A 12,917-nucleotide genomic window follows, 5' to 3' on the forward strand; every position below is an offset into this window, starting at 1 on the left:
TCAGACCTCCTTGGCTTGTGCAAACTGGTGCAGCTGAAGCTGAAATAAAGCAAGCAACCAACCAAGTTTGCTCACTTAAACTCTATGCTACCTCTGGAACAGAAGAGAAGTTGGATGTGGCAAACACCCTGATCCTGAGTGTCCTAAGTTTAAGAAAACCCTTAAACCAAATGTGTACTTTACAGCTAATTCCTATCATCTTTTAAGGTCAAACCAAAATCTTGGCACTGAGTGCCCCACTCCATCTCTAACAGCATAAAACCAAAGCCATTTTTTCCTCACCCAAATGCCAATGCAATGGATGTGATTTTAATACTGCCCCCCTTTGAAAGCAATTAAAACTTCACCAGCTCCAATGGTAAGTTTTCTGGACCTCACATTCCAACTGGTGCCAGTACACCAAGCTGCCCCAGCTTGAAAACCCAGGAACACTGAATGCAAAAAACACGTGCTAAAGTTTGAAAATGTGGTACCCAGCCTTATTGTACGACTCAACTTTGCATGCCATTGTGAATTTATGCCTTAAAATGTGGCTGGGCTGCAGCATCAGTGGGAATTTTTTGCTAAGAAACATCCCAAATTTTGTGTTTCAAATCTCGCTCTCACCATGGCATTAATATGTTTGCACTTAATGTTTCAGAGTTTCCTCCCTGCACAACCTGGCCCAGAAGTGATCCGCGGGAGCTGCCAAAGGATGGGACAGCGCTAGGGCGGCCTTCCCAAACCGATCCGAGGTGCTGGAGTGCCATCGCGTGGAGTGCGCTGGCACTTGCAAAAAAGAGAAAACGGCTTCGGCTTCCGAATAAAGCTCTTGGGAAGGGGAAAAGCGCGGCCCCAAACATGCTGTGGAATTGGAGAGGTGTGTTTCTCAAAGATAATGGTGGAGCTGTGCTGTAGCCCACCCCCGTGCACATCACAGCGATGAGAACTGAGAGCAGCTCCCACTGCAGGGCTGAGAATTAGACTCGCTTCACACCAGCATCTGCTGCAGTGGGCATGGAAACGCTGTCAGATTAATAACCCAACCATGCACAGGATTATTTCTTTTTTACATATCACCTACTTAGGTGTTGTACTCTCTTCCTTTCAGCACAGGAGCACTGAAATGCACAGTCCACACTTCTTCCTCAGATTTGGTGCCATTCTACAGCTGGAGTCAAAGGAGTAGGTGACAGCTCCCCATCTGAATTCTGGTTAATATCCTTTTGAGCTGCAGCCTCTGTGCTGGCAACAATTTTGTGCAGCTTCTAGCCCAGAGGGGCCCTTATCTCACTGCCTCCCTGGGATGCTCTCAAAAAGCTCTCTTCCAAGCAAGGGTTTTTCACAGGCAAACAAAGGCCTCTAGAAGTTAGATTAATTTCTAGAGTCAAATCTCTAATAGGCAAAATGTTGTTGTGACAATGTTTACAAGTACATAGAATGTATAGATAAGTAGATATGAAATTGAAAACATCTATGTGACAAATTATTCCCCCCTTGCATCCTTCCTTTCCCCCGCCCAGTTTTATGAAGAGGGAAACCACACTCAAACGAGTGAAACGGTAAAAAACAAACGCAAGAAGCAACCCGGTTACCCCGAGCAGCAGCTCAAACCCTCTCAGGAGCGAGGAGCCCAGGCGGGATGCCCAGGCAGGGCACTGCCCCGCCCTGTCCCTCCCCATGCCGCGGCAGCGCTCACCTCGGGCGGTCGCCGTCTCTCCGTGGGGGTGAGCCATGCGCTGCATCGCCGTGGCAGCCACACACACGGGCACGGTGACCCTCTGGCCCAGGACAGAGGTGGACAGGTCCATCACTGACACGTCCCTGAGCACCCGCGGGTACAGCTTCCACCTGGCACACACACAGATACACTGAATTTCAAACGGCTGCAGCATGGCAGGAATTCACAGCTCCCACTGGGCAGGAGCAGGTTTTTCTGCTGTCCGTGGGGCTGGAGCAGAATCCCACTGCGCCATCCAGAGCTGCAGCAAAACCCCTGCAGGGCACAAAACCTGGAGGGACCAAAGAGCAGTGAGGGTGAAAGAAGCAAAGACCCCTTGAACACTTTTGACTGGTATTGTTAGAAAGGAAAGAGAGGAGCAGTAACACAATGAGGTTCGTGGTGAGTCTCAGCCCCCTGAAAGCCTTGGGACAGAACTGGATGCCAGATGCTATGTGCAAATGGGGAAAGTCATCAGCCACCCTCAGTTATCCCTTCTACGGACTAGGGAACCAACAGACACGAGATTATTGGTAACACAAGCCTGGCCTGCAGGCTTGGAGCTCCCTTTTCCAAACCAGAGCAAACTAAACCACACTTAACCTGAAAATACAGTTTACTGCAGCCAGGCTGGACACCACATCTGCACACACAAAAATTTACCTTTTTTTTCCTCCTACACACAGAACAGCATCAGAAGACCACAATCCCTATTACAGGATCAACTAGACACCATAACATTCAAAGTTTTATGAGGAAAGTTGCATTCCTGGGGATACCTGTGCCATGGGACTTGTCCCCATCATCCAGGTGTTGTCACAGCACTGCCACCACTAGAAGCCACAAGAGGAGGTGCAACACCTGGGGCTGCCTCTTGTGAGCTCAGCCAGGCCAAAGCTCCCTGCAAGCACCACTCTCTCACAGAGGCCTCTCTCCCTCCAAAAGGGTTTCCACAGCTCCTGAGCTGTAATTACAGAAAAGAATTTAAAATGTATGGTATAATACTGCTGAACTTGAGCAACTGCTCTGCACCAGAATGCTTGAGACTGATAATATTACAATTACCAGCAGAGAGAGAAAAGCACAGCCACTGCTACCCTGTGACAGGGAGTAAGGGTGAGCTTGAGCTTGTGTATTAAAATGAAAATTCAGGGGGGGGAAGACAAAATCTGTTTTATAGGAAGATCAAGAGACATTTTCCCAAAAAGCCTGGGGCAGAGCCAGGATGAGACCCACATTTCTGAAGGCCTGGAGCTTGGGGCTGTGCCAGCTCTCCAGGCAGTGCTCCCCAGGGAGGACAGTTATGATACTTGGAAGGAGATGTGTGGTTGTAGAAGTCAGCTGTGCTACTCAGTGCCAAGACACACACGGCAGGAACATCTCCTCACACTTGTTTTCATTCCATTGCAATAGTTTGTTATTTTTCAGGGGAGGATGGGCTGAGAGTGGGACAAAGAAAACATTACTTCTTTCTCCCTCTTTTTTCCCTAATCCTCATTCCAAAGGCTTCCACTCTGCCCTGAAGTATCTTTTCCCAGCAAAGAAAGAAAACAAAAAACCATTTGTAACCTTGCTCATTTATACAGTCAGACCCAAGAGCATAAAGGATGTGAAGCATCTCCCTCTTCCACTGGGCTCCTGGTTTCTCAAATAGGTACCTGCCACTGCCATCTCACAGACGGCCTGTGAGGGTCAGTCCTGAGGTACACCATCCCTGTGGTGCTTTTGGCTGGGAAGAGAAACAGGAAGAGCCAAAATTCTCCCAGCAGTGCATGCAAGAAAAATGATGCAGTCCCGAGCAGAGATCCCTGATCAGGTCACATCCTGTCAATAAACATCCAGTTGGATGGGTGCTGCTGACCCAGAACTGAGTGCTCCCACAAAAACACCAAGCAGGTTCAGTAGCTGAGTATCATCATCCTTTAATAAAACCTGCTCTTGCTTTGGAAACTTGGTTGTTTCCAACTCTGATTTTGACAGACACTTTAAACCAGGTGTTGTCTGGACAGGGAAGTGCCCTTCACAGCAGCAAGGAAACCTCAGCGGTAGCATTTCTCCATCACCAGGGCACACATTCATTTGGCTGCACACAGCACCTGCATCCTCCAAGTCCTTCAGTGAAACATTTCCTGCATATTTTGGAAAAAACTTGGATTTTTTTTTTTTTTTTTAAATTCATCATCTCATCACCCACATCATTTTACAGCCAAGTCCACGCTCATGTGCTGCAATCAGCAACTGAGAGTGAATGCATCCTTCTTCCCAGCTGGAAGCAGGAGGTGCCGCAGTGGGGAAGGCATCGAGCACTCCCAATTTAGGCAGCTTCAGCTAAAAGCTATTTTGAAGGAAGGATTAAAGGGAAAGAAGGGGGATTAATCTTTTGGGTTTTTTCCTTTTTTCTCCATGCTCAAAAAAATTTCTGATTGTATATTACCTTGCAGTGGCGTAAGAAGGAAGCATGGGATGCTTTCAGCCAGGAAAAACATTGATATTTTCAAACTGCACCGTATTTTCAAGCAACTTCTCTTGTTCCTCTCCTGAGTTGTCCCAAATCCCCTCATGCTGCAGGTCAAGAAGCACATTTGGGAAAATACACATTGCTCCGGCCAAGCCTCCATCCTAAACCAAATCCTGTTTGCTGCCCTTCTGTCTTCTACAACCCCACTTCCCTTCAGAAGGGGCAGGGGCTGGTGCTATGCCAGGTTAGGCATCAGCTGCTTTTCCTTGGGAAAAATTATCTTCCCTTCCAGCATGTCTTGCCATCCACACTCTTTTCACAGTGCAGTGGGAATCTGAGGTGAAAGACACCACAGCAACACAACTAAATTATTATTCTAAGCATTCCTTTCCTTTTCTCCCCCTGAACTTCCCGGACTTGTCTGACTCAGTCCCACCATAAGCCTTGCTTTTCTAACCAGTGTTTAAATTACTTCTGTGTCCATTTTAATGCCTTTAATTGCTATAAGGTAACACCATGTTTGCAGAAAGCCTACATTTGCACTGCTGAAGCAGCAGCTGCTGTTCCTTGCACACAACAGAACAAGGCAGCTTCTCCTAAGGCCTCCGGGAACTCTGTGGCAGGGCCAATTAGCAGGAGCCTGCTCCACATGCCCCCTTCCCTGGTATGCCCAGAGGGGAGACTCCAGACTGATTTCCTGAATGCCATCGAACTAAAGGCATCCCTACCTTGTCACAAAAATCTCTTCTCCATTCAGGCCCCTCATTTCTGTGACAACTCGAGAGGGGATTTCAGCTCCAGACGGGGCTGGGAGGGCACTCAGCATTCCAGGATGCAGAGCAAACCCAAGGAGAAGGCATGCAGACACCACAGGGAATGACATATGCTCTGCCATCCCAAATCACCCTTTCTGGCCTTAATGCCTCACTTCTGCCAGGGCCATTTGAGAACTATGAATAAAAAATACTTTTCTGGCCTCAGCAGGAACACACTGATGTCATCATCTGAGTGCTGGTTCTTCCCTCAGTCCCAGAAGAGCTGAGGGAGAGTTGCTGTACCTGGTGTTAAACTCATCTCAAACACTGTCCTTGTGGAGGCAGTTTGTTCTCTGGTATCTGATTACACAAAGCACCTCAAGGTCAAAAGGCCAAGACAATAGTTTTATAATCCAATGAGTATCAATTGTGCTGCTACAAAAATTGCATGATGCATTCCAAAGATACTGCAGGATCCAGTAGCACAACCACCCATTAGGGTTATTTTTAATAATAGTGTTATATGCAATAAAGATAATTCACACCTGTAGAGTGATATGTCATATTTGATATTATTAAGAAAATGCACAAGTCGGCACTGGAGGTTGTCTCACATATGTAGAGACTGGTCCCCGATAAAACCTCATTTACAAGTTAATACATGTAGCCCGTCCGGAGATGCGTCGTTTCTCAAAGTGATCCAGGAGCTTCCAAGCAATGATCATCCTGGCAAGACCCAAGATTGGAATCACTAGAACCCTCCAGGGTGATACATCTGAATACCGTATTCCCTGTAACTGCATCAGGAGGACCCATCGCTTCCTGGACACCAGATTGTTCAGCTCAACACAGAAAAAAGAGACTTTATGAATATGTGGGACTTTGAATGGAAAGAAAAGGCTGATCACCAAATCCCGGCCTCAAGAAAAATAACCCCTATAAAAACTGCTTGTACCAAGAGGGTGGTGTGTGGCGTAGGAGACCCTCTGCTGGAGTGGTCAAACCTGTGACCCACCCAGCACCGATCCCGGGCTCGGCACTGTCTTTTTCTTTGTGGTTGGCTCAGATAGAATTTGATTGCTATAATAAAATTGTTACTTTTATTTTTAATTTGGCTGCGTCAATTTTTATCTATAACAAGAGTAATATTAGTCCTTAATAAGATAATCTATTTATTTCTCCAGAAATGAAACAATATGTTTGCAAAAAAAAAAAAAACCCCTCGCAAATAAACCCAGCACTGGTTTTCTAACCTCACACCTCACTTGAATAATCCTGCACCATAAAGGTATCAGCTAACCATTCCTGCTTCTGGTTCAGTTTTGTGCTTCCTTTTCCCTTTAGACTTAAATATAAATATTTAATAAACTGCAAACTTTCTAAATTAGACTGAATTCTGCAACTAAGCTTCTGACATGGAAAATCAATAGGAAACAAAGCTGAACATACTCCTATCTTTCACAAAATGAACTGACTCGGTGATCTTTGTGCCTTGGGGTGTAAAGTCCATCTGACTTTATATTTACTCACAAGCTGTAGTCAGGAATAGGCAGAACATCAGGACTGTGTGAGGGTCAGAGCAGCACTGCCCCATCTGTAACAGCTGGGCCATGCTTCTCCCAACAGCATCCAAGGGAAAAATAAAGGTTTTTCAAAGTCCCTTGTGTCAAACAGGTCTTATAAAACAAAATATTACAAAGTCTTTGAAGCAGGTTCTGCCTTTTAGAGATGTATTCCCAGGAAGCCATTGCAAACATGGCCTAACGACTGTTTATGGCAGCATTCCACATGCTGAGAAAATGGGATCTTGTTTTATTTCAGATAAATACAAGGGGAGGGAGAAAAGAAACACCTCCCAGCCCCTTCATCCCCACTATGCTGAGGAGCAGGGACTCAGCACTGAGGTATTTTCAGCCACACCAAATGTCATTCATTTCTTTTAACGTGTCAGGCATTGCTAATGAACATCTCCTTCAGTCCCAGGCCGTCTGCAAACACCAGTTTCAAACACCTAAAACTGGAAGGTTTTATTGAAATCCTGATAGAAGATTCAGGAAAGATGAGGTAAGCCTGAAGCCCACAGGCAACCAGCCTGATGTAAGGAGGTCTCTTATCAGAGGAATCCATCCCTGTGGCAGAAACAGCTTCAGAGCAGAGCTGCCCTTATCTCCCACCAACACCGAGTTCCGCTGATGCCAGCACAGCATGGGACATGCCCAGCTCTTTGTTAGCCTCTCCCTGGCAGCTTTAGATCCCACCTCATCATGATCAGCCTCAGCAGTTACAAGTCAAACATTCACTGCTCCTGCAGTTTATTGTCTGCAAGTGCTTCCTTGGAGTGTCCTTTCCTTAATGTCTCATTTTGCTTTTATGAGGCCAAGTAGCATCAGAACATCTGGAAGCATTAAAAAAGGCACAATAAAAATCAGGTGAGTGCTACTCCATCCCCTCCTGCTCCTATTCACTACTCAGGGCAATCTTTTAGCTTGTGTTTGAGCAGGGGAACTTCTGTGATGGCAGCTTCTGCATGGAGCTAAGAGGTCTGGAATAAGCACTGGAGGTGAGTTGTCTTCTCTTGACATTTCTACATGTATACTTAAAATGAAGGTTCTGACCTTTGAGATCCAGCTAAATGAATTATCACAGAGCCTTCTAGAACCCTCAACTTGCATCAGGTTTCCAGCTGAATGGCCCATAGCCTATGGGAAAGCAACTGGAGCACTGAGTAGGACTGCAGAGAAGCAAAGCGGGGAGGGAGAAGGACAATCAAAATAAACCAAGACAATAATGGTTTGGTTTGTTAGAGGAACTAAAGACAAAGCCTTTGCAAAGACAAATGCAGGGGGTTAAACATCTGCACCAACACAGCCCCAGCAGGAAGGAGATGTCAGCAGCTGTTTGAGCAGCTTGACTGGGTTCAGCTGGGCTGAGGGCAGCAGTCTCCAGCTGCCTCCTTCCCTCTGCCCTGCTCAGGGACATTTGGGAGGAGGGAAACCAACTGATCCAATGCCAGTTGTGACACTTCCACCAAATGCCACAGCAAGTGCCCACTGACTTTGTGCTGACCTTGTCCTGAGCTATGGAAGACCTGAGCCCAGGTTTTGACAACAGTTCAGGGGATCAAAGTCAAAACTGGTTTATAGCAGTTCCCAGCATTTACAGTATCTCCTGGTGAAGGGCTGACCTCCTGCTGGAAACCCCTGAGCACAGCTGGGCCACCCAGGACTGAACCCTGGCTTTCCCAGCTCACCCCAGAGTTGGGAAATGCAAATCCTTCCTGCAGCTCTCATCTGGGAAGGCCACAGAACTAATTCAGTTTAGGAGAACTAAGGAAAATGCAAAACTGACTAAGGACCTAAAAAGTACAACCCCACCCCAAGAACCCCTTGCTGGCACTATAACCTAAAATGTACAAATTACAGTTTCATTGGATGATTAAATACTGGAGCTGAAAGACTCTGGAGAGAATTTCTGTTAACAAAAGAACCCAAATGCAGGCAAAAGTAAAAAGGTGCTAATGGATTTTATGGACTGCTTTTTGACAGAATTTGTTAGGTGGAGGAGTGAAAGGGGAGAAAGTTGTCCTGAAAATCAGTTGAGAGTATTTTTGCTAAAATAGAAAGACATTGCAGAAAAATTGAGCTTTGTTCACAGAGAAAAATCTAAAATTGCACCACATCTACCAATAAAACAGAACTTACACCCCCTGCCTCCCACCACAGCCTTCAATCATCCTCCTACCTGGAAAACGCTGCGACATTATCAGCTAGGGTTTCCTGGTCATCCGCCCCAGATCGGTAATAATCATACACATATTTGGGCAGAAAGTTTTTAGCATACTCCTCAAAATCTGCAATGCACACTGGCTTGCCAGACATGTCTGCAGATCTCACTGGGTTAGTTTACTCCCACACTTTTCAACTCTGGAGTTTTGCCTGTAAATCATTAATATGGGACCTCATCAGGAGTCAACTTGTCTACATTTCTCCCTCCCAAAAAAAATAAATACACCATCTTCTTGTGTCATATTGGACTTCAGCACCATCTTTTAGTTCATGTGGTCAAGGCCAACCTAAAACATAACAGAATAAAATATGGTAAAAAGGAAGAAAATTAGTAAGCAATATATCGATTCCTCCAGTAACAGGAATGTACATTCCCCTCTATCATCCAAAATATCCAGGCAACTGAAAGCAGAAAGAGTTTGCTCATGCCCAAAACGCAAAGTCTTGATTTGGATGATTTCTAAAAGCAGGTCCCAGCCTGCACATTTAGGGTAACACCTAACACAGGTGAGATACAGTTATTTCCATTAAAATCCTGGTTACCAAGGCCAGTTGCAGAGACCCACCTGCCAGACATTGTTGGGCAAACAGCTCCCGCTTTTCAGATAATTCCATCTCCACAACTCAGAGGGCTCTCTTTATTCCAAAAATATTAAAGAGTCACATACATTCATCATCTGGAAACAAAGTCATCTTATCGAAGACACAATCCTCATCCCAAGTGTAACAGACTTGGTTAACATTTCTTGATTTCTCCTTATTTTAAATTTTAAAAAATATGCAGAGTTTTAAACAGGTTTATAGTAATTGTTTGACAGGGCAATTAAGAGTATATCATGTGTATATATTCATTTTTTCAGCTGCAGACTGCACATTAATATCAATTTACACACAATTACACCACGAGGCATTTGTCACGTATCAGTGTCAGAAACAATTCAAATGCAAACTGCTTTAACCTTGGCATTTCACTGCACTTGCAGCAAAAAACTGGGGACACGTCTGCTTGCATTTATTTAAAGTTTGCATCATCTGTACTAAAAACAGGTATTTATCCTGGAGCATGAGACAGGAAGTGCTGCATGATAGCTGGACATTCTAATATGTGCAGCTGAACTCAACTTCAATGAACTCAAAAGGTTTTTATGTTGGGAAGCTGCAAAAATTTCTGGAGGCAACAACAGTGTGGCCCCACTGTTCCCCTCTCCCTGTTCTATAATGTCTGTATTCTTCAAAACTCTTCCCACCTTGATATTTATTTTTCCACTTAGATGTTTCTCTCCCACATTCACAAGATATCAGTGATTTACTTTAATTGCCGTTATTTGCCACTCAAGCTAGAAGTTGCTCTTCCCTCCCCTGAAGTTTCTCAGGTGCCACCCTTTATGGATCTCCCACATCTGTCACTCACACCCTGAAACCCCTCTTGGACAACTGAATTCCTACTGCAATCCAGCCAACACACCTTAGGAAGTTCCACAGAGCTCAGGAGTCCAACTGGAACTGGAGCCTCCAGCAGGATCCATCACTTCCCATGCTGGCTAGCTGCTGAGCTGGAGTGAGGTGGAAAGTGCCAGTATCAGCACAAGGGAAACAAAACTAAGGAAAACGTGATATTTAATGCCAGGTCTCCTCAACACATCTGACACCACCACACACAGCTTCCCTCCAAGTAATTGGCTCCTCATTTTAATGAAATTTCTCTGGGTGAGATTTTCCCTGGCTGCTTAATGAGACATCAGCTGTCTGACCTTTAACCCTGGAGCCAAGGAATCTTGCCTGAACAGCAAAGAGCTTGCCCGAGCAACCATGCAAACCTCACTGCCACAATCCATGTCAAAAAACCAACAGAGCCAGGGTCATGTGAACATCCCCTCCCTCATCTCCTGCTTCTCCCTCGCTCCTTTGGCAGGAGCTACAAACAGAGAATGGGGTCACACTTAGAGCTCAGCTGATCCAGGCTCTGCAAAGGAAACATTTCACTGTGGTTCAAAAGATCAATCACAAATTCCAGAGGAAAAACCCCACAGAGGGTATTTTGAACAGAGACACAACTTGTGGCTTAGAAAGCACTACTTGCAAAAGCCAAAAATACTTAGGAGAAAAACCACATGCTTGTCCTGATGGCTGTGACTTGCTAGAAAGGGAGACTTCTGCACAGCATTCCAATCTGGACCTGTGTCCTTCTGCAGGATCAGAGAAAAAAACACCAACAGTCTCCTGTCAGCACATGAAAACCTCTGCTGGGGAAAGATGACCCAGCTGGGACTTTCTCCCTTTAGTTAGCTGCAGTAAAGATTAACTGGAGAAGTTAACTGCATCAAATAATTCAAATGTTTTAGTGTACAAGCCATTGCCCATTTTTCAAGACTGTTGTGCAAAGCTGTTTTATCAAGTACCTTACGTAAGTAAAACAGTTATTTTGGCTTCTGAATTCCCCACAAACAATTTCTCCAAATAAAGTCATAAAATACCTATTTTCTAGAGTGTTTTTGGACAGCATCTTACATCAGTCAAAGCTGAACCAATTCATTTTGTCCCCTCCAAGGCAGCCAGGAGAACCAACAGAAAATACTTGTGGCGTTTTTATCCCAGCAGCCATCTGGAAACTCCACTGTGGGAGTCAAAGCCAATGGATGCTGCAGGGATGAGGACAGCTCCTTGGCCATCCAGCAGGTGGCTGGAACAGGCCCCTAGATGTCTGTTTTGGGAAGTTAGCTTGGAAGTCTGGAGATTGCTGGGATGGCAGAAGAATGGAGCATTGAGCAGAGGACTGAATCTCCTGGGAGGAGCTGGATGGTTCTGAGTACAATTAAACCAATCCAGAGCAGATTTACAAAGAAGACTCAGTGTCACTCTTGTGCCCGCAACCACAGCAACAAAGACATAAAAAGTGTTCTTATCAAGGGTGATCTTGTGATTTCCTGATGTGTGACTGACACTTGGCCACTGTCCTTTCTGCATCCTCTGCAAGCACGTGAGGCACAGGCCCAGTCTGTGCCAGGAAAATCTCTGGTGCAAAGGTTCAGCTCCCACACTCCCCTGGAATCCAGATTAACAGATGTAAAAGTCTGAAGTACCAGCAGGCTCCAAGTAATTCTAGTGAACCATTAAAAACAACCTTTCCATGTAAAATGGAAATTTAAATGAAAACATTAGGATAACTACATCCCCATTTGTTCCCTGAATGTTTAAATGCACAGCTTTCCTTTCTCCTCAGGAAAGAAGTAAAAGTAAAAGCAGAGAGTTCTAGGTGTTTTTCTAATGGGAGAGGAATGAAGATGTTTGGTTAAAAATAAGTAATCACCACAGTACTTACTGAAGTGAAATACAACTTACTCCCCAGCAGAAGGAAATGACAGCACACACTACTGGGCAGTTGCATTCCCAGAGCTGGGACTTACCACTGGTCCAGTTCCTGATAGAAAAATCAAGCTTTTCTACCACTTTCATTTTCTTCAGTATTTCCTATACAAAACTAGAGCTTGGATTTTTCTGATTGCTTGAACCTGATCAAAACCTGACCTAATTTTGCCTGTAGTAATATTCCATGTGATATTTTCATGGAGAAAATTTCATATTCTCACATCATAAGAAAACAACAAGCAGCTGACAAGCCAGCAAACAAAATGCTCCCAAGGCTTCATTTGATACCGTTCCAACTTGCACTTTGTATCCAGAAATGAACACAGTGGAAAAGAAGAAGACCAAAGGGAGTGGCAAATGACCCAGGCCCTGCAGCTGCTTCTTTCACAGGGAGAGGCAGCTCAGGTAACTCACCTGAGCAGAATGAATCCAGGTGCCAGATCCAGTAGCTGCTCACACTGTCCAAGGAGGTCACAGGGATGGTTCCTGGCAGTCCCTTCTCTCTCTGGCACAGCTGCCCCTACAGCCTATTCCTGCAGCACTGCCTGGAATGTGAACCACAACCTGAGGATGGCTCCTTTAGGTCTGTACATTTCTTGCTGGCCTCCAAATCCCAGAGGGAGTCAGCATAGCTTTGGCAGAGTTAGGGGATTTCTCAGGGAGGGGAAAGAACTACCTTGTGTGGAGGTGAAGCCTTTAAGGGTTCAGTTATGCTGTTCTGCCCAGTTCCATTCTGAACCTCTGAGAGCCCTGGGTTCCTCCAGGGAAACCCTCCAAAATGAAGCAATTCATTGATGTCCAGGTTCCTTTTAAAGATTTTAAGGAATCTTCACAAGTCATAACCTCTATGATTA

At 45.3% G+C, this 12,917-nt stretch overlaps 1 protein-coding gene across 2 annotated transcripts in view; it reads right to left on the reverse strand.

The window, feature by feature from the left end:
- HAO1 (hydroxyacid oxidase 1) overlaps positions 1-12,866 on the reverse strand; it is a 30,926-nt gene extending 18,060 nt beyond the window's left edge. For both annotated transcript variants that reach the window (XM_085577039.1, XM_021540296.4), the window contains exons 1-2: positions 8,654-12,866; positions 1,679-1,830 (exon numbers count right to left, since the gene is read on the reverse strand). In XM_085577039.1, the coding sequence (XP_085433165.1) occupies positions 1,679-1,830; positions 8,654-8,790 (289 nt within the window). In that variant the 5' untranslated portion in view covers positions 8,791-12,866. The remainder of the gene's footprint in view (positions 1-1,678; positions 1,831-8,653) is intronic.
- Positions 12,867-12,917: the final 51 nt, after the last annotated feature.

The sequence above is a fragment of the Lonchura striata genome, chromosome 3 (genome assembly GCF_050655825.1).
Source record: "Lonchura striata isolate lonStrDom1 chromosome 3, ASM5065582v1, whole genome shotgun sequence".
NCBI classification, from domain to species: Eukaryota; Metazoa; Chordata; class Aves; order Passeriformes; family Estrildidae; genus Lonchura; species Lonchura striata.